Source organism: Heterodontus francisci, chromosome 38 (genome assembly GCF_036365525.1).
Source record: "Heterodontus francisci isolate sHetFra1 chromosome 38, sHetFra1.hap1, whole genome shotgun sequence".
NCBI lineage: Eukaryota > Metazoa > Chordata > Chondrichthyes > Heterodontiformes > Heterodontidae > Heterodontus > Heterodontus francisci.
The window spans coordinates 27,539,594-27,565,167 of NC_090408.1; the positions used below are offsets into that span (position 1 = coordinate 27,539,594).

A 25,574-nucleotide genomic window follows, 5' to 3' on the forward strand; every position below is an offset into this window, starting at 1 on the left:
GTGTTTGCATAATGAACCAGATACTTTCCACTCATTTGCATGTCATTGAGTTAAAATTTACGACCAGTTTTCAGGAATATTTCCAGTACTAATTGGGCAGTTTACCTTCACTTTTAATAACATATGGTAATGCATCATATATTGCAATCATAATTGGTCATTAAGGCATTTTTGAATAAACAGTGACAGTACATATCAAAAATACATAAACCATAAATTGTACATTAAAAACAGAAATTTTGGAAACAATCAGCAGGTCCAGCGTGATCTGTGGTGAGACAATAGGGTTAATGTTTCAGGGCAATGACCTTTCGTCAGAACTCGATGTGACAGATGAACAGCATATAAGCTGGTACAGAGCCAGGGAAAAGAGAAAAAGGAGAAGTCTGTAATTGGATTCAGGACACGAGTTGATTAAATGACAGAAGTGATGATAGTGCAAGTCAAAATGGATGATGATGATGCGAGAAATTACAGAATCAAAGGGTGTGTCCAGAGGATGCATGAATATTGACAGCAGAATAGCAGACGAGGAGGGAAGCGTGGAAAATGTGGTAAAGCTAAGAAGGCACGCGGCAGGCGAAAGGCAGGATGACCGCAGGGGTGTGGATCACTCCATTGGTCGTGTATCGATGAGAGTCCGCATCACAGACACCTGTCCTAAATTATCAGCACCCGCTGTCTGAAGTTGTTAAAATGAATGTTGAGGCAAGAAGGCTGTAAAGTGCTTAGTAAAAACGGTGCTGTTCCTTTAGCTTGCATTGAGCTTCATTGGAACAGTGTAAGAGGTCGGAGACAGAGAGGTCAGAGCGGGGAAGCTCAGTGTCACATTTGCAGAGGGAATGGAGGTTTTCAGCAAAACAAATGGCCCAATTTGCGTTTGGTCTCCTCAGTGTGCAGAAGACTGCACCATGAGCAGCAAATACAAGATACTAAGTTGGGTGCAAGTGAAGTAAATTGCTTTCTCACCCAGGAGGAGTGCCTGTGGCTCTGGACGGTGGGAAGGGAGAAGGTGAAAGGGCAAGCATTACATATCCTGTGTTTGCATATGAAGGTGCTTGAGGAAGGAGAGCAGGGGTTGAATTTGCTTTTGATTTAATCATTTGCTTGTGGCTTTCTTTTTCAGTTTTTGGTCAGTATTTTAGTCTGTAGCTTCGCACAAGGTGCATTATTTTCTTCATCAGAATATCCACCAAAAGACACAAGAGGGTTAAAATATTTTGCCTATTTTGGGCCCCAAAGTTGGCACTAGACAGGCAGCCTGTGTCTCAACTGGGAGTAAGGAGTGATGTGCAACTAGAAGGAGTACACCTGCTCCTCCTGAATCCACATGAATGTTTAAATAACTCAGCTCTTCGGAGGCTGTTGGTTCCTAGGCCATATCCACATCATGGCAGGTCCAGCATCCACTCCGCTCAAAAGCAGCTCAATTTCTTTTATAAGGGTCCAAAAAGAGGCTTTGGGCCACCCATTAGCATATGCAAGACATCTAATGCCAGTTTTAGATGGCTATCCAGAACCAATATGGCATTGGACGTTTTTCCAGAAGTCCTTAAGGCACGGGGCATAGTCTGCAATTTTTTTTTCATGGGATGTGGGCGTCGCTGGCAAGGCCAGCATTTGTTGCCCATCCCTAATTACCCTTGAATTTAGTGGCTTGCTAGGCCATTTCAGAGGACAATTAGGAGTCAACCACATTGCTGTGGGTCTGAAGTCGTATGTAGGCCAGACCAGGTAAATACAGCAGATTTTCTTTTGTAAAAGACATTAGTGAACCAGATGGGTTTTTATGACAATTGATGACTGAGACTAGCTTTCAATTCCAGATTTTTATTAATTAATTGAATTTAAATTTCACCAGCTGTCATGGTGGGATTTGAACCCGTGTTCCCAGGGCACTCTGGATTACCAATCCAGTGACTTTACCACTACGCCACTGCTCCCTTTTTCCTCCAAGAAAACTAGCACAATGATGACTAGTGTCTATCCCAAAGTATTGAAAAATCTTAACAAAATAGCATTCCCAATTTTTAATATACTCCTATCTGTAATCAGTATACATTGCTTTTATTATGCCATAGTTAATATTTCACCTTTTAGTCAAGTTATTCTCAATCTTTTAGTAATGACTTCTTTTTGCTGAGGTTTCCCTGCATTAGATGCCCCCTAACATTTTCAATCCACTTTGATGATGTTCGCTAAGGTGTTGCTCATCATTTTAAAACAATATGAGGCAGTAAAAACAATGGTTGGTTATATGGCCAAACCAGTTAGGTTCAAATCCTCAAAAGATTATGATGAAATTGTGCGGCGTCCTGGCATATTGGTCACTGACATAAAGAGACCATTCATGTTCTGGAAACATTGTGGTCTCAGAGAACAGACTATGTGGAAGAATCTGCTCAGCTTCAGCTGCAAGAAAAGATATCCCAACAAGGTCCTTCCAGATGCACTGCAGGATGAAAGTAACCAAAAGCAATAATTTCAGATATACCAGTGCAGCGGGACAAGAGGGGTAACTGGTTCAGAAGTGTGAAAAGACAATTTAGGGGGAGGTGTCAGGAAATATTTTTTTACATAGAGGCCAATTTGTGATCATCTGGTACAGGCTGTCAGGATAACTGGCTCAGACTAGGAGACTGGACTTCTTTAGAAAACATCTTCTTAATTGGAAAGCAAGAGGGACAGTATCCTGGAAAGACAAGATCAGGTGTCCGAGGCCTAATCATCTTCAGCTGCTTCCTCAATGACCTTCCCTCCATCATAAGGACAGAAGAATGTTCGCTGATGACTGCACAGTGTTCAATGCAATTTGCAATTCCTCAGACACTGAAGAAGTCCATGCCCGTGTGTAGCAAGACCCAAGCAACATTCAGGCTTGGGTTGGTAAGCAACATTTCTGCCATACAAGTGCCAGGCAATGACCATCTCCAACAAGAGAGAATCTAACCATTTCCCTTTGACGTTCAATGACATTGCCATTGCTGAAACCCCCACGATCAACATCCTGGGCGGTTACCACTGACCAGAAACTTAACTGGACCAGCCATAGAAATACTCTAGCTACAACAGAAAGTCAGAGGCTAGGAATTTTGCGGCGAGGAACTCACCTTCTGACTCCCCAGAGCCTGTCCACCATCTACAAGGTACAAGTCAGGGGTGTGATGGAATACTCTCCAGTTGCCTGGATGAGTGTAGCTCCAACACTCAAGAGCTCGACACCATTCAGGACAAAGCAGCCCTCCTGACGAGCACCCCATCCATCACCTTCAACATTCACTCCCTCCACTAGGTCCACAATGGCAGTAGTGTGTATCATCTATAAAATATACTGCAGCAACTCGCCAAGCCTCCTTCAACAGTACCTTCCAAACCCGCGACCTCTACCACTTAGATGGACAAAGGCAGCAAATGCATCGGAACACCACCACCTGCAAGCTCCACTCCAAGTCACACGCCATCCTGATTTGGAACTATATCACTGTTCCTTCACTGTTGCTGGGTGAAAAAACTGGAACTCCCTCCTTACAGCATTATGAATATATCTACACCACATGGGCTATAGCAGTTCAAGGTGCTTCACCGCCACCTTCTCAAGGGCAATTAGAGATGGACAACAAATGCTGACCTTGTCTGCAATGCTTGCATCCCATGATAAATAAAAAAAGGGCTTCTTTATCCAAATGCAGCCAGTGATCTTATTCTAAATAATGCTTTGAACATAAGGCCAATCTAAATTGACTTGGTATCTGGTTTTCTCGAACACTCTGTGTGAAATCATCATCCATCGTTTGGCATTTTCCTGATGGTGGTCCAGCTGAGATCAGGAAATCACATGGATGTGGCCTTGCTTGCTAGCACTTCAGGGCTCATGGTGTTGGGGGTAATATATTAGCGTGAATAGAGGGCTGGTTAACAGACAGGAATCTGAGAGTGGGCATAAATGGGGCATTTTCAAGTTGGCAGGCAGTGAATAGTGGGGTGCTGCAAGGATCAGTGCTGGGGCTTCAGCTATTTACATTCTATATTAATGACTCGGATGAAGAGACAAGGGAGTAATGTATCTAAGTTTGCTGATGATACAAAACTCGGTGGAAAGGTAAGCTGCGGGGAGGACGTAGAGAGGCTGCAAAGAGATATAGACAAGTTAAGTGAGTCGGCAACAAGATGGCAAATGGAGTATAATGTAGGGAAGTGTGAAGTTGTTCACTTTGGTCGTAAAAATAGAAAAGCAGAATTTTTTTTTTTTTTAAAGTGTGAAACTGGTACGTTTTGATGTTCAGAGATTTGGGCGTACTCGTACAAGGAACACACAAAGTTAACACGCAGGCGCAGCAGACTGTTAGGAAGGCGAATAGCATTTGGGCCTTTATTGCAAGGGGATTGGAATACAGGAATAAAGAAGACTTACTAAAATTGTACAGGGCTTTAGTTAGACTGCACCTGGAATACTGCGTGCAGTTTTAGTCTCCACATTTAAGAAAGGATATACTTGCACTGGAGGAAGTGCAGCAAAGATTTACTAAATTAGTCCCTGGGATGAGGGTGTTGTCCTATGATGAGAGGCTGAGTAAATTGGGCCTATGTTCTCTGGAATTTAGATGAATGAGAGGCGATCTAATTGAGACTTACAAGATTCTGAAAGGCTGCATTTGCTGACAACTGCAATGGCACATGCGCAAATGCAGCCTGTGCCACTAAAACGTCACAGTCTGCGACGTCAAGCAGCTGCCAGGATTAAAGATGGCGCTGTTCAAATAATCACATGATGGCAACCTAAACACATGGCAGCACACAATGGCCGGGGAGGGGAGGGAGCAAGCGGGCGGGCGGGTAGGTGAGCCAGCGGTTGGGGTTTGGCAAGTGGGCGGTGAGCAAGCGGTTGGGGGGGGGGGGGGGGGGGAATGCTGTGAGCGAGTGGGAAGGGGGGTGAGGGAGCAGGCGGGTGGTGGGGTGAGGGAGCGGGCGGCGGAGGGAAGGAGAGCGCACCCGCCACCAGCAAGGTCTTCGACCGCATTCTCCCCGCACCCACTCTCTACCCGCTCCCCAGACCCCCTCTTCACCCCACCCCCTCTCCAGCCCGGATCCCCCCCACCATCTGCCCGCGTTACGCGATGATGTCATCTGCGCATGCGCCAACCAGTCCTGGCACTGCGGAACGCAACGCATTCGCAGAGGGTAGGAACCAATCTGCGCATGTGTGCAGATTGGCGCAGTCGGATGACATAAGCTGCCGGCTGCGTTGTCAGTAATCACTGATTCTGAAAGGGCTTGATAGGGTAGAAACTGAGAGATTGTTACCATTGGTCAATCTAGAACATGGGGACACAGTCTCAGAATGAGGGGTTATTCATTCAAGACTGAGATGAGGAGAAATTACAACACTCAAAGGGTTATTATTCTTTGGAATTCTCTACCCCAGAGGATTGTGGATACTCCATCGTTGAATACATTTAAGGCTGGGATAAGATAGATAGATTTTTGGTCACGCAGGGAATCAAAGGAAATGGGGAGAGGGCAGGAAAGTGGAATTGAAGCCCAAGATCAGCCGTGATCGTATTGAATGGTGGAGCAAGCTCGATGGGCCATATGGTCTACTCCTGCTCCTATTGCTTGTGTTTTTCTGTTCATGGAACAACAGACAAGTATCTTGGTCTGCTGTGCCATCAGGTCACCCTAATCTTTTTAATAATGTAACAGAAAATGGCTGATTACAATACTGATTTATGTTTACTCAACAGGAGTGCTTGCTGCAGCGTAAAAGGTCAAGCAACACCAACCCAGGGGTTTGCTGAGATATAAATAACCAAGTGGTATCAAATAACACTACCAATGGAGCTGAAAATTAAATGAGTTACACAGTCTTAATATAATAAAGTTATTCTTTTCTCAGAACAGCAATATGCTTGTATTCTTCCATATGGTATGATGGCAACAGTCAATCACACTATCCTACTGCAATGACACTCACTGTCCAGCTCATTAGGACCACCCTCGCTTGGCTCCACTCTCACCTATCCAAAATGTGGAGTATCTCCAGAAATGGTTTCTCTTTCCACTTGCACACCATTAATTTCTGGGTTCCCCCAAGGTTCTATCACTGGCCCTCTCCACTCCTACTTGCTGCTCCATGGCAGCATCATCTGTAGACGTTAGGTCAATGCCCGCATCCACACTGGTGAATCTCAGCCCTACCTCTCCTCCACCATTCTTGACCCCTCCACTACCTCTGTGTTGTCAGACTGATTGTCTGATATTCACTCTTGGAAAAGCCTGTTAAACAATGGGAAACCATCGTCTCCAGCCTCCACCATAAACTCAGGACTATATCCCTCCCAGCCAAACCTCTCAGGCTGAAACAGAATGTTTGCAACCTTGAATTAAGCTTCCAATGCCATTATCTTCTCCATTACAAAATCTGTAACATTGCTCACGTCTGCCTACCTGTTGCTGAAATCCTCATCTATGCCTGACACCTCCAGATTCAACCATTTAAATGCTCTTGTGGTTTGCCTTCCATCTTCTACCCTGTGTAAACATTAGCTCAAGCAAAACTGCTGCGAGTATCTTATCCCACACCAAGTCCTTTACATCCATCATTGCTGTGCTGACTCATTTACACTGGCTCACAATCCCCCAATGCGTTCAATTTAAAATTCTCGTCCTTGTGTTACAGCCCTTCATTGCCTCACCCCTCTCAATTTCTATAACCAGCTCTACAACCCCTGTCCCCAAATCTCAATTTCACTGATTTCCATATCCTCCTCTCACTTCACCCCACCCGTGGCATCATGCCTTCAATCATCCAAGTCTCAAAATCTGGAATTTGCTCCCCAAGCCCCTCGGCCTCCCCATTTCTTTGACCAAGTTTCTGGTCACTCCTCATAATATCTCCTTTATTAACTAGGTGTTCATTTTTGTCTGATTACACCTCTGTGAGGCACCCAGGGATGCTTTTCTACATTAACAGCACTAACTAAATGTGAGTTGTTGTTGTTGTCGTCAAGAATCAACAATTTTTATTCAGAATCACATACAAGTCAGATTGGGTAATGATGACACATTCCTTTATGTTCTTTCCCTCCTGGTGCTACACCATAAATTACCAGATGTATTCATTTTCTTTGTTCTCAGGGTGTGGGAGTCACAGGCAAGGCCCATTTTAGTTTCCCTTGAGAAAGTGGTGGTGGGGTTTTTTTTTCGAACTGCTCCATTGCTTTGATAGAATTAAGTAACAGGCTGGGCCATTTTAGAGCACATTCAAGAGTCACGCAAATTGATGCAGGAAAGGAGTCACATATCGGCTAAGGGCAATGACAGGTTTCCTGCCTGCAGGACATGAGTGAACCTATGGTGTTTTTATGACAAGCCAAAAGCTTCATGGACACTTTTACTGACTAGGTTTCTTTATTCCTAGATTTTGAAAATCTGAATTCAAATTCTGAAATTGTCATAGTGGAATTTGAACTTGCATTCTGTTATTAGTCCAGGTCTCTGGATTACTATAATCACTGTACTACTGTCACCCTGATATTTCACAAGTTACCATGATAGGATTTGAACTCTCAACCTGCTAGTCGAGTACTATTACCACTACAGTACCATACTCGTAGATAAAGTTATAAAAGCAGCTAAATGGCTACAGAAATGGATTGATAGTTTTATTTTGTTGGACTTCTAACCAGTGATGAGTTCAAATTCCACTCTAACTGATTTTGAACACACCTATTAAAAACTTGCAATGCTTGCTAAATGACATCAGGTCAGGCTAAATGGAGCAGCATGACAGGAGGTAGCAGAGATTGGCGGCCCAGTCCATTTCCACATAATGGTGCTTCCCTTCAGTTGATTTTGGAGTGATATCAACAGTAGCATGCTTGATTGCCAGATACAGCAAAAAACAGTGGATGACAGCAATAGGGAAGGGGATAGAGATTACAAATAATTCAGAAATATTCATAAACACAGTATATTATGTGGATTTTGGTTCGAGTAATGTCCCATACCTATTTATTGCAGGCATTGTTTGAGCTACTCTATATTCCACCAACTTTTATCCCAGGTTATTTAACATTTCAGGTTTTTCTTTTTATGGTGCAGGGACTTAAATCAAAGTGTTCAATATTTTTATAAACAGTAAATTTCCGCTTTGCTGTGCCCTTTACAATATCTTCATTCAAATTCATGGATGATTCAATTTTTTAAGTCCTCACCAATCCATGATTTTCCACCCATCAAACTAAGTATCTGACAATTGCAGGCTGCCGGGGGAAAAAGCAGAAAACCTCACCTTTGTTTCCATGCAGGATTAATAGGTAAAGACTTGAATTACTTTTCATAAACCAATTTTTATTTTTCCTGTCAAAGAGCAGCTTTGGTCAATGTTTGACAATTTTGCTTTAAACATTAGTATTTGGGATACACAGGACTTGTAAATGAACTAGGGACCAGATTAGAATTTCAAAAACTTTAAATTTACTTGATGTCTGCAGCCTCCCTGAACAACTTATGTAAAGGAAATGCACTGCTATACAATAAGTACAGCGTTAAAACACACACACACACACAAAATTGCTGTTTATTACATACAACCACTTTGTCTCATAGTTGCAAGTTCAGAACTGTGTTGGGGATTTCCTCGAAACATTAAAATATATTCTGCAACTGGAGATTATTGCTGTGAACTGAAACATTATATCGATTTAAAATTGTCACTGAGAAGAGAGAGAAGGGTTAGGAGAGTTAAGAGTCTTCATATTGGAGCATGGAACGTTGAAGACATGGATTCAATGAAGAGTGCAGGAGGGCATGCGAGGAGCACCACTAGGTATACGCCGAAATGAGGTGTCAACCTGGAGAAGCTACAACCCAGGACTACTTGCATGCCAAACTGCGTAAGCAGCATGCGATAGACAGAGCGAAGCGATCCCATAGCCAACAGATCAGATCTAAGCTCTGCAGTGGTGGACAATTAAACAACTACCTGCCACATCCAGCCGTGAATGGTAGTGGACAATTAAACAACTAACTGGAGGAGGTGGCTCCACAAATATCCGCATCCTCAATGATGGAGGAGCCCAGCACATCAGTGCGAAAGATAAGGCTGAAGCATTTGCAACAATCTTCAGCCAGAAGTGCCAAGTTGATGCTCCATCTTGGCCTCCTCCTGAAGTCCCCAGCATCACAGATGCCAAACTTCAGCCAATTCGATTCACTCCACGTGATATCAAGAAACGACTAAAGGCGCTGGATACTGCAAAAGCTATGGGGCCTGACAACATTCCGACAATAGTACTGAAGACCTGTGCTCCAGAACTTGCCGCGCCCCTAGCCAAGCTGTTCCAGTACAGCTACAACACTGGCATCTACCCTGCAATGTGGAAAATTGCCCAGGTATGTCCTGTACACAAAAAGCAGGACAAATCTAACCCGGCCAACTACCGCCCCATTAGCCTACTCTCAATCATCAGTAAAGTGACGGAAGGTGTCATCAACAGTGCCATCAAGTGGCACTTGCTTAGCAACAACCTGCTCAGTGATGCTCAGTTTGGGTTCCGCCAGGGCCACTCAGCTCCTGACCTCATTACAGCCTTGGTTCAAACATGGACAAAAGAGCTGAACTCAAGAGGTGAGGTGAGAGTGACTGCCCTTGACATCAAGGCAGCATTTGACCAAGTATGGCATCAAGGAGCCCTAGCAAAACTGAGGTCAATGGGAATCAGGGGGAAAACCCTCCGCTGGCTGGAGTCATACCTAGCGTAAAGGAAGATGGTTGTGGTTGTTGGAGGTCAATCATCTGAGCTCCAGGACATCGCTGCAGGAGTACCTCAGGGTAGGGTCCTAGGCCCAACCATCTTCAGCTGCTTCATCAATGACCTTCCTTCAATCAGAAGGTCAGAAGTCGGGATGTTCGCTGATGATTGCACAATGTTCAGCACCATTCTCGACTCCTCAGGTACTGAAGCAGTCTGTGTAGAAATGCAGCAAGACCTGGACAATATCCAGGCTTGGGCTGATAAGTGGCAAGTAACATTCACGCCACACAAGTGCCAGGCAATGAACATCTCCAACAAGAGAGAATCTAACCATCTCCCCTTGACATTCAATGGCATTGCCATCGCTGAATCCCCCACTATCAACATCCTAGGGGCTACCATTGACCGAAAACTGAACTGGAGTAGCCATATAAATACTGTGGCTACAAGAGCAGGTCAAAGGCTAGGAATCCTGAGGCGAGTAACTCACCTCCTGACTCCCCAAAGCCTGTCCACAATCTACAAGGCACAAGTCAGGAGTGTGATGGAATACTCTCCACTTGCCTGGATGGGTGCAGCTCCAACAGCACTCAAGAAGCTTGACACCATCTGGGACAAAGTAGCCCGCTTGATTGGCACCCCATCTACAAACATTCACTCCCTCCACCACCGACGCACAGTGGCAGCAGTGTGTACCATCTACAAGATGCACTGCAGCAAATACATGGGAACACCACCATCTGCAAGTTCCCCTCCAAGTCACACACCATCCTGACTTGGAACTATATCGCCGTTCCTTCACTGTCGCTGGGTCAAAATCCTGGAACTCCCTTCCTAACAGCACTGTGCGTGTACCTACCCCACATGGACTGCAGAGGTTCAAGAAGGCAGCTCACCACCACCTTCTCAAGCGCAATTAGGGATGGGCAATAAATGCTGGCCTGGCCAGTGACGCCCACATCCCGTGAATGAATAAAAAAAAAATTGCATCTTTTTTTAAAAAAGGAAAATTGTTTCAATATTAGAAGCAAAGGAGGACAGGGCTATGGGGAGAAAGGTGGCCCATCAGGCCCTCCTTAGGTTAAGCAGGGATGGGGAATAGATGCCAGCCTTGCCAGCGATGTCCACATCCTGAGAATACTGTAGATCTTTTTTAAATTCATTTTGCCTCTGGTAAAAAGCTGGCACGATGAGGCAAATCCTTGTGTGCTGTAAACTTCTACGGTTCCATTTTGCCTCTTGACCATAGAATAAATAAGGTTATATCACGTTTTAATGCAATTTGATCAATACATTAAAGTTACTGTCGGTACTGGAAGACACGGTTTCCTTACACAAGCTCCATATGAATCTATGTACAGCTCTCAACTGCTCCCTTTTTACTGCACATGTGCTGGTTTCACACACCACTCCTTTATTGACAGAGATGCTGTCTCAAGTTCCAGTTATTATAAACAGTAGCTGGGAATGCTGCCCAACATGGGCCTCGGAAAGGCAGACCAGTTAAAACAGACCTGCAGTAAGGTGAATTACTTTTCCTGTGTAACCCAATAAATTATAACATGCACAACATGGCAGTCAAATGTAAAGAATACTGGTGCTCTTTTACATAAAGAAAGCGAGATAAGAACTTTAAGATGGTAAAATTACATTCACCATTATTTGACTTTTCTAAAATATTTATTATACATGACCAGCACATGGAGAACAATGTGCAGACTTCATGCTAATAAATTCAAACATAAAATATACTCTTGTTCATATACTGACATTAAAACGAAGCACAAGCTGATTCTGCAGTTTGGTCAGTATTACAGCCTTTACAAATAATCACAATTCTCCACATCCATCAGACCACCCATATTAATCATTTAATGCATGCAAAGCTCTATGTTTTTCATGAGGTTATACAAACAGAATGGAGTGGAATTTGTGTTATACACCGTGAGCACACGAGAGTAACAAACAAAACGCTACTGGATAGTTAAAGATATCAAAACAGTCAGAAGGTCTTAAAGGATGTGAAATAAAGATGCACACTCCTTGTTTAACTAAAGTGAGATATGTAACAAACTACAAGTCAACAAAAAAAACGTTTACCTTTAACTGCTTGCTGGTTTTGCAAAACTTGGTAAGTTCTAAAATAACGTTTGCAAGGCGTTCGCTTAACTGTCACAGCTGGTACACTGTGAAACAATGATAAAGAGCAGCACATCGCACCACGGAATAAACTGGCCATGATGAGTAGTCGGTTAAGATTGTTGTTCTGTCCGTATTTTAAAATCAAGCCACCCTAGAAGGAAAGGGAAAAAAAACACTTGAAATGAGGATAACAGGAAAGCCAGCATTCCCATGAAACCAGCATCTTGACCTGGCATCACAACACTAATACTATTAAGACTCCTGTAACATCATACATTGTAAAGCACTGGCTGGTCATGAGCAGAAACATTTCTGTTAGCTAATGGTAAATTCAAGATTCCTTGACTGAATAGGTATGGTACCATATTCTAATGGCATGGGGTGGATTATCGATCATCTGAAGATTAAAGGTTGTAATTCGGCTATTGCAGTTAAAAGACCGCAGGATGTATTTGCCAATCCGACGCCCAATGGGAGCACGAGCCGAGAAAAGTACTATGACAGCATAGCGCCTACTCTCTGAACCATGCACTCTTCAAGCAGAACTTCTTACTGGAATGCAGGATCAATAAGTTTACCTCTTGATTACACCCATAAGTTATTATAAGGAGTTGATTGAAAAGTTCATGAAACTGATCTTGATCCAAGTGAAATAAACTAAAGAGCTTAAAGTATAACGTGAAAAAAATTTATCATTATCAGTTTCAAGGCTGATTGTGAAATTCTCAAACAATAAAAGACCTTCTGATACCAAGATAAGAATTCAAAAGAAGGGAAAGTGAACTGTCCTTAAACATATGAATACATATCTGGCTTATTGATCTGATTATTGATGAATTTTAACATTGTGATATGTATGAACAATTATATTTCTGAGGCTAACCAATTTCTGCATATCTATTAACTCAGATTTCACTTTAGTGCCCTTTGTAGTCATTATTATACTCAAACTCACTGATATCTGCTACTACAAAGCTGCTATCACCAACTTGCTCTATTCATCCTTGCATCCTTATTAATGCTTCAGTTCTTCTGGGTTGGGGCTTCTTCCATGATGCACTTTTATCACTCCTAACTTTGAATGCCAAATCATCCACTTTCCCTGTTGTCAATTATCTTCCAAAATTCGATACCTTTTCTCTAAGTACCTTTGCATTGCTGCTTCTATGCTTGACCACTTCACCCTAAATATTGCACAGGTATAAATTCCGTCCCCAGCCACATCTATAAAATAAATACATTTTTTTTTATTTAAAGTGCCTTTGCTTGGATCTACTATGGTCTGCAAATCTTTTCTAGTTAATTATGTAAGCTGCAACCATTCAATTTTTCTTATTATTTCATGGCAAGGCCAGCATTTGTTGCCCCATCCCTAACTGTCCTTGAGAAGGTGGCTGTGAGACACCTTTTTGAACCACTGCAGTCCATCTGGTGTAGGTACACCCACAGAGCTTTTTTTTTGTCTTTCACTATTACAATAGTTCTATGGACAGTTTTACTTATAATTTATCAGGACAGAACATACAGGAAAAATGAAACATCAATGTGGCCCAATCACAATATTGACAGTGTCGCAACAGAAACATATTTCTACTTTCCTGCTGCTGGATAAATACTAATATGGAAATGAAATAAGGTAAGTGGCTGAAGAAAATGATCCAAGCTAAACTGTATTGATAAATATAATTAAAATTCATTGGCATATACTATCCTCCTGTGCTCATGTTTGTGAAAAATCTGGGGGAAGTACAATAATGTAAGAAATCTGGTTGTAGGAGGATGAGAGAGAAAAATGGAACCAATGTTTGTTATTTGTGTTTTGAACACTGTTTTGTCACCTCTGGCACCCGGGTTTGATTTGAGAAAAGTTTGAAAAATAAGCTCTTACTGACAACTATAAACGGTTTAACATGACATTTGCTTATCCTTTCTCAATCTAGTTCTTACTAAGCTCATGAATGTGACAGATCACAATGTACTGGAGAATACAACACTCTTCCCACTTTGGAAATCTTAATTTCAAGTATTTTGCAGCAAAAAATTGGGAGAGTTTTGGAAGGGTAAAGGGAAGATGTTTAACAGTGTGCAGAAATTTAAAAAATTCACTAGCAATAACTGCTGCATTATTCAGGTTGATGCGAATATATTCTGCAGCTCCAGAGCCTCCAGAAATTGGAGGGACTACTTTCCTGCAATAGCAGGGAGTTAGTATCATTCAGGCATAGAACTGCAATGCAGTGGAACATTCCCACTTGGACATTATTAAAAATCAGTTGATCATTACTCCAAATGTAATGCTGATTGTAAAAACACACAGTACCACAGAAAGGATGTATCACAAATTCTGGCAATCATAAAGCAGTGGTTTCAAACAAGAAAAAACATACAGCGACTATAAAAAATTCAGACTGTCTAATAATATTCGTGAACAGGAGAAAGTTGGACATATGAAACTTTAGAGTTGAAATTAAGTGTTTGAGTTGCTGATGGAGGTTATTATACATGCACATTTTTAAACAACCATAATTTTATTAATTTCTGATTCTTTGGTTTGAAAGCTTTATCACAATACACTCAAATACATCAAAATGTCTGCAGTGAGAAGGTCATTTGGCCCGAGTATGCTCTATCCAGAGTCCATGTGCAAAAGACTAGGCTGAAGTATTTGTAACCATCTTCAGCCAGAAGTGCGGATGATCCACCTCCGCCTCCTTGAGGTCCCCAGCATCACAGATGCCAATCTTCAGCCAATTCGATTCACTCCACGTGATATCAAGAAACAGCTAAAGGCACTGGCTACAGCAAAGGTTATGGGTCCTGACAACATCCCAGCACTGGAACTGAAGACTTCTGCTCCAGAATTAGCTAGGCCCCTAGTTAAGCTGTTCTAGTACTGTTACAACACTGGCATCTACCCGACAATGTGGAAAATTGCCCAAGTATATCCTATCCACAAAAAGCAAGACAAATCCAATCTGGTCAATTACTGCCCCATCAGCCTCCTCTTGATCATCAGCAAAGCGAGGGAAGTGTCATCAACAGTGCTATCAAGCAGCACTTACATAGCAATAACCTCTCACTGAAGCTCAGATTGGATTCTGCCAGGGCCATTCAACTCCTGACCTCATTACAGCCTTGGTTCAAACATGGACAAAAGAGCTGAAATCAAAAGAGATGAGAGTGACTGCCCTTGACATCAAAGCAGCATTTGACTAAGTGTGGTATATCAAGGAGCCCTAGCCAAACTGAAGTCACTGGGAATCAGGGGGAAAAGTCTCCACTGGTTGGAGTCATACCTAGCACAAAGAAAGATGGTTGTGGTTGTTGGAGGCCAACCATCTCAGTCCCAATCACTGCAAGAGTTCCTCAGGGCAGTGTCCTAGGCCCAACCAGCTTCAGCTGCTTCATCAATGACCTTCTCTCCATCAAAAGGTCAGAAGTGGAGATGTTTGCTGCCGATTGCACTATGTTCAGTACCATTCTCAACCCTCAGATACTGAAGCAGCCTGTGTCCATATGTAGCAAGACCTGGACAACATTCAGGCTCGGGTTGATAAGTGGCGAATCCAACCATCTCCCCTTGACATTCAATTGCATTTCCATTGCTGAAACCCTCCACCAAACATCCTGGGGGTTACCATTGTCCAGAAATACTGTGATTACAACAGCATGTCAAAGTCTGGGAATTCTGCAGCGAGTAATTCATCTTCTGATTCGCTAAAGCCTGTCCACAAGGCACAAGTCATTTGCCTGGATGAGCGTGGCTCCAAGAACAGTCAAGAAGCTTGACACCATCCAGGACAAAGCAGTCCGCTCGACTGGCACCCCATCCATCAACTTAAACGTTCACTCCATTCACCACCGATGCACAACGGCAGCATTGTGTACCATATACAAGATGCACTGTAACAACTACCAAGACTCCTTCGACAGCACCTTCCAGACCCGCGAACTCTACCACCTAGAAGGACAAGGGCAATAGACGCATGGGAACACCACCACCAGCAAGTTTCCCTCCAAGCCACACACCATCCTGATTGGAACTATATCACTGCTGGGTCGAAATCCTGGAACTCCCTTCCTAACAGCACTATGGAAGTACTCGCATCAGATGCACTGCAGCGGTTCAAGAAACCAGCTCACCACCACCTTCTCAATGGCAGCTGGAATGGGCAACAAATTATGACCTTGCCAGCAATTCTCGCATCTCATGAAAGAATAAAAAAAGTGAAATTATTTTGTCAACTTTACACCATACTCCACCACCACCTGATCCTGTTCTTTAAAGCAAAATCCCTTCTCTGACCTCTCAGCTAAGCAAGAATAGGAAAATCTGGGGGAACAATGCTATTAATAATTCTCTAACCCCAATACCTCTTCCCAAGAGATGTCAACTCAGTTCCCTATTAAATGGTGTGAATGGACTCCAAAAGAAACACCCTTTTCTGGGAGTGTGTCCCAGATGACTACTATCTCTGTGGGATATGAAATGTCTTTCTTAGGCAGAGAAATTAAATATCTGGATGAGATTTTCCACCTGTGAGCAATATATGGACAAAAATCTAGTCAGATGACCTTTGCTCGAATGAATGAAGCAGTTCCCCCCCCCCCCTCCTCCTCCTCCTCTCCTCCCTCCTCCCTCTCCGGTAGTATTGCTTTGCAAAATAATCATTCCATAATTCAGGCATTGCTAGGGAGTTTAAAAGATACTGAACTCAGCAGGGTATGTAACTGGGTCACAATACACAGTTCTCGCCAAACAAGAGACCAAGGCGACTAATGGCAACAGAGGACAATGACACTAAAGGACAGAGAGAAGGGCAAAGGGAGAAAAAAAAACAGCAGCGACGCTTCATCGTTGCTCCACGTGTCAAAAAATAAAGTCGACTCAAATCTTTACTGATCGGGTATTGTTTTGGACTTAGGTCAATATTATGAAGTAGGAAGAATGAATAGGACAGCAAATCAAAGAGGCAAGACAGGCCAAAAGGAGAAAAAACAAAACATAGCTTGTGAGAATTCAGATCATTTGCTTTGCAAAAAAAAAAAATCGACTGCTGGATTAATCGCACACACTGACCGTGTAGGTTAAAACTCCTCAATAAGCTGCACTTTTCCCTATTGGATCGATCCTGCTGATCAGGCCATTGGCTGCGGTCGAGAGAGAGAGAGAGAAAGAGGCGGCGGGCCGGCCTCGCACACAAAACACATCATCATCCGCCCCCGCGACAGGCAGCAGCCTGTGTAAAACCCACCTGAACCCCGCAGGTCAGTGTGAGCGGGCCGAGCCGGGGCAGCGAATCCCCCCAACACTCCGCCAGCCGGGACCACAGAGAGAGAGAGAGACACAGAGAGGGCGAGGGAGGCAGTGGGCGGGATTTTCCCCCCTCCTCCTGCACCGCCTGTGACCTTCACCACGTCAGACGCCGGTCACCGCTTTTCTCTCTCTTAAAATAAACCCTCATGTGATTCTGCGGCAGGAAGAAGGCTCGAATTCGCGGCGGAACCCGGCACTGCGAGCAATGTGGGAGAAAATGTTTTCTCTCTCTCTCTCTCAGCAGGCTCCAGTCATTTGGTTAATCCCTTCCCTGCCTTCATTCCCCATTCTCAGTTGCTGCTGCTTTTCATAAGCCTGGCTGTGCTGACTGGATCCAATGTCAATGTTTTAACAGCTTCCCCATTTAATGGGTTTCTCTCACGGTTCCTCCTTCTCAATGTCAAAGCAAACTGCATCAGAAGCGCACGGGAGGGGGGAAACGAGTGAAAAATGCTCTTATAGTGACATTAAAAACAGAAAATGCTCAGCAGGTCAGGCAATATCTGCAGAGAGAAACAAGAGTCAACGTTTCAGGTCATTGACCATTGATCAGAACTGGAAAAAGTTCGAGATGGGTCAGGTTTTAACCGGTAGAGGCAGGAAAAGGGGGGGGGGGGGGGTGTGAAGGAGAGGAAAGAACAAGAGGGAAGGTCTAAAGGTGGAAGGCAGGAGAGATTGAATGACAAAAGGGATGAGGGGTCTAAAGGAGGTGTAAATGCAAATTGCAGAAACATCACCAACAGCTACCATTCAAAAAGTAGGGGCAGAGGTTATGACATGGAATTGTTGAACTCACTGTCGAGTCTGCAAGGTGTAAAGTGCCTAATTGAAAGATGAGGTGCCGTTCCTCAAGCTTATGTAAAGCTTCATTTGAACAGTGTAGCAGACTGGGTTGAGCACTACCTAGAACTGTACTCCAGGGAGAATGTTGTCACTGAGACTGCCCTCAATGCAGCCCAGCCTCTACCAGTTATGGATGATCTGGACAGACAGCCAACAAAATCGGAACTCAGTGATGCCATTGATTCTCCAGACAGTGGAAAAGCTCCTGGGAAGGACAGCATTACCCCTGAAATAATCAAGAGTGCCAAGCCTGCTATACTCTCAGCACTACATGAACTGCTATGCCTGTGCTGGGACGAGGGAGCAGTACCTCAGGACATGCGCGATGCCAATATCATCACCCTCTATAAAAACAAAGGTGACCGCGATGACTGCAACAACTACCGTGGAATCTCCTTGCTCAGCATAGTGGGGAAAGTCTTTGCTCGAGTCGCTCTAAACAGGCTCCAGAAGCTGGCCGAGCGCGTCTACCCTGAGGCACAGTGTGGCTTTTGTGCAGAGAGATCGACCGTTGACATGCTGTTCTCCCTTCGTCAGATACAGGAGAAATGCCGCAAACAACAGATGCCCCTCTACATTGCTTTCATTGATCTCACCAAAGCCTTTGACCTCGTCAGCAGACGTGATCTCTTCAGACTACTAGAAAAGATTAGATGTCCACCAAAGCTACGAAGTATCATCACCTCATTCCATGACAATATGAAAGGCACAATTCAACATGGTGGCTCCTCATCAGACCCCTTTCCTATCCTGAGTGGCGTGAAACAGGGCTGTGTTCTCGCACCCACACTTTTTGGGATTTTCTTCTCCCTGCTGCTTTCACATGCGTTCAAGTCTTCTGAAGAAGGAATTTTCCTCCACACAAGATCAGGGGGCAGGTTGTTTAACCTTGCCCGTCTAAGAGTGAAGTCCAAAGTACGGAAAGTCCTCATCAGGGAACTCCTCTTTGCTGACGATGCTGCATTAACATCTCACACTGAAGAGTGCCTGCAGAATCTCATCGACAGGTTTGCGGCTGCCTGCAATGAATTTGGCCTAACCATCAGTCTCAAGAAAACGAACAGCATGGGGCAGGACGTCAGAAATGCTCCATCCATCAATATTGGCGACCACGCTCTGGAAGTGGTTCAAGAGTTCACCTACCTAGGCTCAACTATCACCTGTCTCTAGATGCAGAAATCAACAAGCGCATGGGAAAGGCTTCCACTGCTATGTCCAGATTGGCCAAGAGAGTTTGGGAAAATGGTGCACTGACATGGAACACAAAAGTCCGAGTGTATCAAGCCTGTGCCCTCAGTACCTCGCTCTATGGCAGTGGGGCCTGGACAACGTATGTCAGCCAAGAACGACGTCTCAATTCATTCCATCTTCGCTGCCTGCGGAGAATACTTGGCATCAGGTGGCAGGACCGTATCTCCAACACAGAAGTCCTCGAGGCGGCCAACATCCCCAGCTTATACACACTACTGAGTCAGCGGCACTTGAGATGGCTTGGCCATGTGAGCCGCATGGAAGATGGCAGGCTCCCCAAAGACACATTGTACAGCGAGCTCGCCACTGGTATCAGACCCACCGGCCTTCCGTGTCTCCGCTTTAAAGACGTCTGCAAATGCGACATGAAGTCCTGTGACATTGATCACAAGTCGTGGGAGTCAGTTGCCAGCGTTCGCCAGAGCTGGCGGGCAGCCATAAAGGCGGAGCTAAAGTGTGGCGAGTCGAAGAGACTTAGCAGTTGGCAGGAAAAAAGACAAAAGCGCAAGAGGGGAGCCAACTGTGTAACAGCCCCGACAAACAAATTTTTCTGCAGCACCTGTGGAAGAGCCTGTCACTCTAGAATTGGCCTTTATAGCCACTCCAGGAGCTGCTCCACACACCACTGACCATCTCCAGGCGCTTACCCATTGTCTCTCGAGATAAGGAGGCCAAAGAAAGAAGGAAACTGAGGACAAAGTGGGAGTGGGGCGGAAAATTACCAGGGTCGGGGTTATGCTTGTGCACTGAATGGGGGTGTTCTGCAAAGAAGTCACCCAATCCATATTTGGTTTCCCTCATATAGAAGAGACTAAATCGCGAGCAGTGAATAGAGTATATTAAATTGAAAGAAATACAAGTAAATTGCTGTTTCATTTGGGGGAAGGAAGGACTTAAAGGGGCAGGTGTTGCTTCTCCTTTCCTGGGAAGTTGAGAGGCTGTGGGGGTGATTGAGGAGTGAACCAGGGTGTCGCAGAGGGCATAGTGCCTTCAGAGTGTTGAGAGGGGAAGATGCAGAAATGGCAGAGGATGTTCTCTCGAATGTGGAGGCTGGTGAGGTGGAAAGTGAGGACAAGGGAAGTGGTGAGGGCAGAGGTGCAGGAAATGGAATGGACATGCCCTAGGGCACTGTTAACCATGGTGAAGGGGAATCTACTGTTGAGGAAAAAGGAAGACATATCAGAAGCACTGGTATGGAAGGTGGCATAATCAGAATAGATGTGACGGAGCCAGAGAAACAGGGAGAATGAATAGAATCCTTACACAAAGCAGGATTTGAGGAAATGCAGTCAAGGTAGGTGTGGGAGTTAGTGGTTTATACTAGATATTGGTCCAGAATTTGGTAATTTAGTGGAAGGATAGTCCTTTATTTTCTCTTGCTTTGTGTTTTTCCCCTTACCCTCATGTTTGCAAATTAGATTGTAAATTTGTGCCATTTAATAAAGGCAAAGGATGCAATAAGTACCCATTTCAACTTCCTGATAAATGTATATTATCACTTAGCTGGCCAAATTTTCAGCAATGTTCCATGTTTCCAGCTTCTGGCCCACATCATCCCAAAATGCATACTTTAAATTGCATCTTATTGCACGGCAGGGTCTGCTTTGCTATGTGTTCATCATTTCATTGAGTATCATGTTTTGATCATGTTAAAATGCATGCTGATTAATTTACAGTCGCTCAGCTATTGCAACAGGTTTCTTCCCATGCAGCTGATGGATCAATTACATAGAGTGTAGTGCAAAGAAATAGGTCATTTGGCCCAATTGGTCCATGCCAGTGTTGATGCTCCATGTGAACCTCCTCCCACTTTACTTTATCTAGCCCGTATTCCTCTCTTCCTCATATGTCTATCTAGGTTCCCCCTAAATGGCTCTATTATGCAATTTTAATGAATATTTATTTCATGCATTTCAACATGAATCACAGGTAAAATGTTAAAATGGCAGCCCTTGTATGCTATGTTGTCGATTTTTTGTTTTAAATGAAATTTTAGCACATCAAGCAGAAAGATAATGAATGGAACTTCTGCTTCCAGCACATTACATTATCAACAATTCCAGGTCAGATAGAGTTGCTAAGTACAGCTCCCTTCACACTTCTCCACAATGTATTTGAACCTCAAATTGATAGGGGCAATTCTAACTGCCATCTTACAAAAAAAATCTTTGTGGCCCCTCTGAGTAAGATCGGTAATCTTGTGATAAAGTTTTACAATCAAGACCTGGGCTAAGAATTTTTTGTTGTTACGATCAGATAGCTAACACTTAAATTCATTGCACATTTAACTAGGAATTACTCAGTTGTTTTGGGATGTTAGTAGTTGGGTTAACTGGCCCACTCTTGCACAGCTGCTGTGATCTAGTTATGAGTCATAGAATCATAGATTGTTGCAGTGCAGAAACAGTCTGACGCATTTCTCCACAAACAACCAAGTCTAATCCCGCTCTCTTACCATATTCCTTATTATTCACCTTTTCCAAACAACCAAGTTTCTTTAAAAATAATTTATGGGCTTTGCTTCAGTGATAGTTTATAGCAGAGAATTCCACATTGTAGCTGTCCTTGTGCAAATAAATTGATTAACCTTTCATTTTTTTATGGTTAACTTACATGTGTGTCCTTTTGCTTTCATCTTATTGACCTGTAGAAATGACATAAATAAGGTCTCCTTATCTGAGGAAGGATGTTCTTGCTATAGAGGGAGTGCAGCGAAGGTTTACCAGACTGATTCCTGGGATGGCGGGACTGACGTATGAGGAGAGATTGAGTCGGTTAGGATTATATTCGCTGGAATTCAGAAGAGTGAGGGGGAATCTCATAGAAACCTATAAAATTCTAACAGGACTTGACAGGGTAGATGCAGGAAGGATGTTCCCGATGGTGGGGGAGTCCAGAACCAGGGGTCATAGTCCAAGGATACGGGGTAAAACATTCAGGACTGAGATGAGGAGTAATTTCTTCACCCAGAGAATGGTGAACCTGTGGAATTCGCTACCACAGAAAGCAGTTGTGGCCAAAACATTGTATGTTTTCAAGAAGGAGTTAGATATAGCTCTTGGGTTTAAAGGGATCAAAGGATGTGGGGTGAAAGCAGGAACAGGTCACTGAGTTGGATGATCAGCCATGATCATAATGAATGACGGAGCAAGCTCAAAGGGCCAAATGGCCTACTCCTGCTCCTATTTTCTATGTTTCTATCAATCACAGTTCATCCCATTATCTTAGGTGCAAAAGTACCTTGGGACCAGGTGGAGAAAGATGTTATCTCATATCCCTTGCCAGAAAGGAACTGTTGATGTATAAGTGCAGGAGCTGGTAAAGGGAATTGTACTCCAAGCACATGCCAGTATTTTCAGGGCTGAAAACTAAAGGAGTGAAATATTACACTTGTTAGGACCAGGTGAGAAAGGTGTCTAGGGGTCCCTTTCAGCCTTCACCTGGTCTTACTGTAACAGGGTTTTATTTTTAAACACACTGTGTTTTGAGCTCCCCTTGGTGAATCCTTGTTCACCGCTTTCCAATTATAAGGTAAAGAAATGAGCACAAACAGGCTTTCTTAGGTTTAAAGAAGAAAAGTGAAATTTATTAAAACTTAGACTAAAAAACTTTAATTCAGTTAATGCCTACGGATACATGCCGCAACCCATGCTACGCGATGCACACACGCAAATAGAGACAGAAAAGAGAAGAAAAAAATAGTGGAGAGGTTTGAGGCAATATAGAACATAGAACATAGAACAGTACAGCACAGTACAGGCCCTTCGGCCCACGATGTTGTGCCGACCCTTTAACCTACTCGAAGATCAAACTACCTACATACCCTTCATTCTACTATCATCCATGTACCTATCCTAGAGTCGCTTAAATGTCCCTAATGTATCTGCTTCTACCACCACTGCTGGCAGCGCATTCCACGCACCCACCACTCTCTGTGTAAAGAACCTACCTCTGACATCTCCCCGAAACCTTCCTCCAATCACCTTAAAATTATGCCCCCTGGTGATAGCCCTTTCCACCCTGGGAAAAAGTCTCTGGCTATCCACTCTATCTATGCCTCTCATCATCTTGTACACCTCTATCAAGTCACCTCTCATCCTTCTTCGCTCCAATGAGAAAAGCCCTAGCTCCCTCAATCTTTCTTCATAAGACATGCCCTCCAGTCCAGGCAGCATCCTGGTAAATCTCCTCTGCACCCTCTCTAAAGCTTCCACATCCTTCCTATAATGAGGCGACCAGAACTGAACACAATATTCCAAGTGTGGTCTAACCAGGGCTTTATAGAGCTGCAGTATTACCTCGCAGCTCTTAAACTCAATCCCCCTGTTAATGAAAGCCAACACACCATACACCTTCTTAACAACCCTATCAACTTGGGTGGCAACTTTGAGGGATCTATGGATGTGGACCCCAAGATCCCTCTGTTTCTCCACACTGCCAAGAATCCTGTCTTTAAGCCTGTGTTCTGCATTCAGATTCGACCTTCCAAAATGAATCACTTCACACTTTTCCAGGTTGAACTCCATCTGCCACTTCTCAGCCCAGTTCTGCATCCTGTCAATGTCCCGTTGCAACCTACAACAGCCCTCCACACTATCCACAACTCCAGCAACCTTTGTGTCATCGGAAAACTTACTAACCCAGCCTTCCACTTCCTCATCCAAGTCACTTATAAAAATCACAAAGAGCAGAGGTCCCAGAACAGATCCCTGCGGAACACCACTGGTCACCGAGCTCCAGGCTGAATACTTTCCATCTGCTACCACCCTCTGTCTTCTATGGGCCAGCCAATTCTGTATCCAGACAGCCAAATTTCCCTGTATCCCATGCCTCCTTACTTTCTGAATGAGCCTACCATGGGAAACCTTATCAAATGCCTTGCTAAAATCCATATACACCACATCCACTGCTCTTCCTTCATCAATGTGTTTTGTCACATCCGCAAAGAATTCAATAAGGCTTGTGAGGCATGACCTGCCCCTCACAAAGCCATGCTGACTATCTCTAATCAAATTATGCTTTTCCAAATAATCATAAATCCTGTCTCTCAGAATCCTCTCCAATATCTGAAGAGTTTCTTGTTACTGTGCTTCGAGCTCACTGTCGAGTCCTTTTGTAGGTAATTCTTTCTTTTTGTTGGGGCCCAGTATTCTTCTTAAACCTTGTTCACTGTTGGAAACTTTTCTCTCTTGGGGTTCCTGTGTCTTCAATGGATTCCAAAGGTGGTGAGAAAGAGATAAGAGCAGACAGGAGAAAGATGTTCTTGAGCTGTGACAAGTTCAAATTGAAAAAAACCAGGTTAGTCATGTGACTAGCTGGTGTGACCGCATCCGTTTGTGTATTCGGCCATCTTAGCAGTTAACCTGTAATGCTCCTCCACCCTCAACGTCTGGTAATCAAAAGTCGATTGTAGATTAAATTGGAGCAGGGAGTAGCCCCTCTGTCCTTTTCAAGTACTGTCTGTTAAAATCATGCATTTCTCTCATTCATTTTCATTCATTCATGATGCTAAAGCTTATTAACATTGTCTTTTCTGGGTGCCAGTGCTGCTTTAATTTCCCCTTTTTGACATCCCAGTGCTTTGCTGAGTCATGCAAAGGCTTTTGGCTTCCGGGGATGGGTGGTTCCCTTTTTCTCTGACTGTGAGGGAGGATCCTGTGCTAATCTCCCCTTTGTTCTCTGGGACACCCCTGCCTGTTGGTATTTGTGCAGACTTGATGGCACTCTCCTGTGGCACTTCAACTAGGTGAGGCATCACCCTCACTATTTCTGTGCCCCCTGGAGGTCTTTCTTTGTCTCTGCAGGTTCCTTTAAATGCGGGTAGCAACTCTAGTGGGGTGCTTCTAGTATTTGTATTTACATAGGAGGATGTGGGGTCTAACATTTCGCATTTGTTGGGGTTGGCTGACCGGACAGTAGGGGTTTTCATCCGGGATTCCTCCCGGACTTCCTTTAACCTGCTCCCTTGGTCACTTTTTCCCCTTCTCTTTCTAAACTTTGCCAGCCGTGTGCCTGCCTGTACCCTTTTTTTCTCAGCGGGGGTCCTTTCCAGTTCACCGGCCCTCGGCTGGAGGGTCTTCCTAATACTTAATACGGGACTTAGCGGTGCAGTTTTCACTGCAGGTTGGGGGTCTCCCCTCAACCTGGTACATGTGGCAACTCCTGCAGTACTCAACCATATCTTTGTGGAGTTTTCAATGAGGAAGATGTGGAAGACTTTTTTGTGTCTTTTGAGAAACTGGCAAGGCAGCTAATATGGCCAGCTA

At 44.0% G+C, this 25,574-nt stretch overlaps 1 protein-coding gene across 2 annotated transcripts in view; it reads right to left on the minus strand.

Annotated features, from left to right (window-relative positions):
* The window catches only part of LOC137352466 (NAD(P) transhydrogenase, mitochondrial-like), a 75,366-nt gene extending 57,839 nt beyond the window's left edge, over positions 1–17,527 (minus strand). Inside the window, exons 1-2 of one of the 2 annotated variants that reach the window (XM_068017948.1) lie at positions 17,153–17,527; positions 11,856–12,048 (exon numbers count right to left, since the gene is read on the minus strand). In XM_068017948.1, coding sequence (XP_067874049.1) covers positions 11,856–11,994 — 139 coding nt within the window. In that variant the 5' untranslated portion in view covers positions 11,995–12,048; positions 17,153–17,527. Of the gene's footprint in view, positions 1–11,855; positions 12,049–16,977; positions 17,123–17,152 lie in introns of those variants that run through there. The other variant, XM_068017949.1, reaches the window with a different exon arrangement.
* Positions 17,528–25,574: the final 8,047 nt, after the last annotated feature.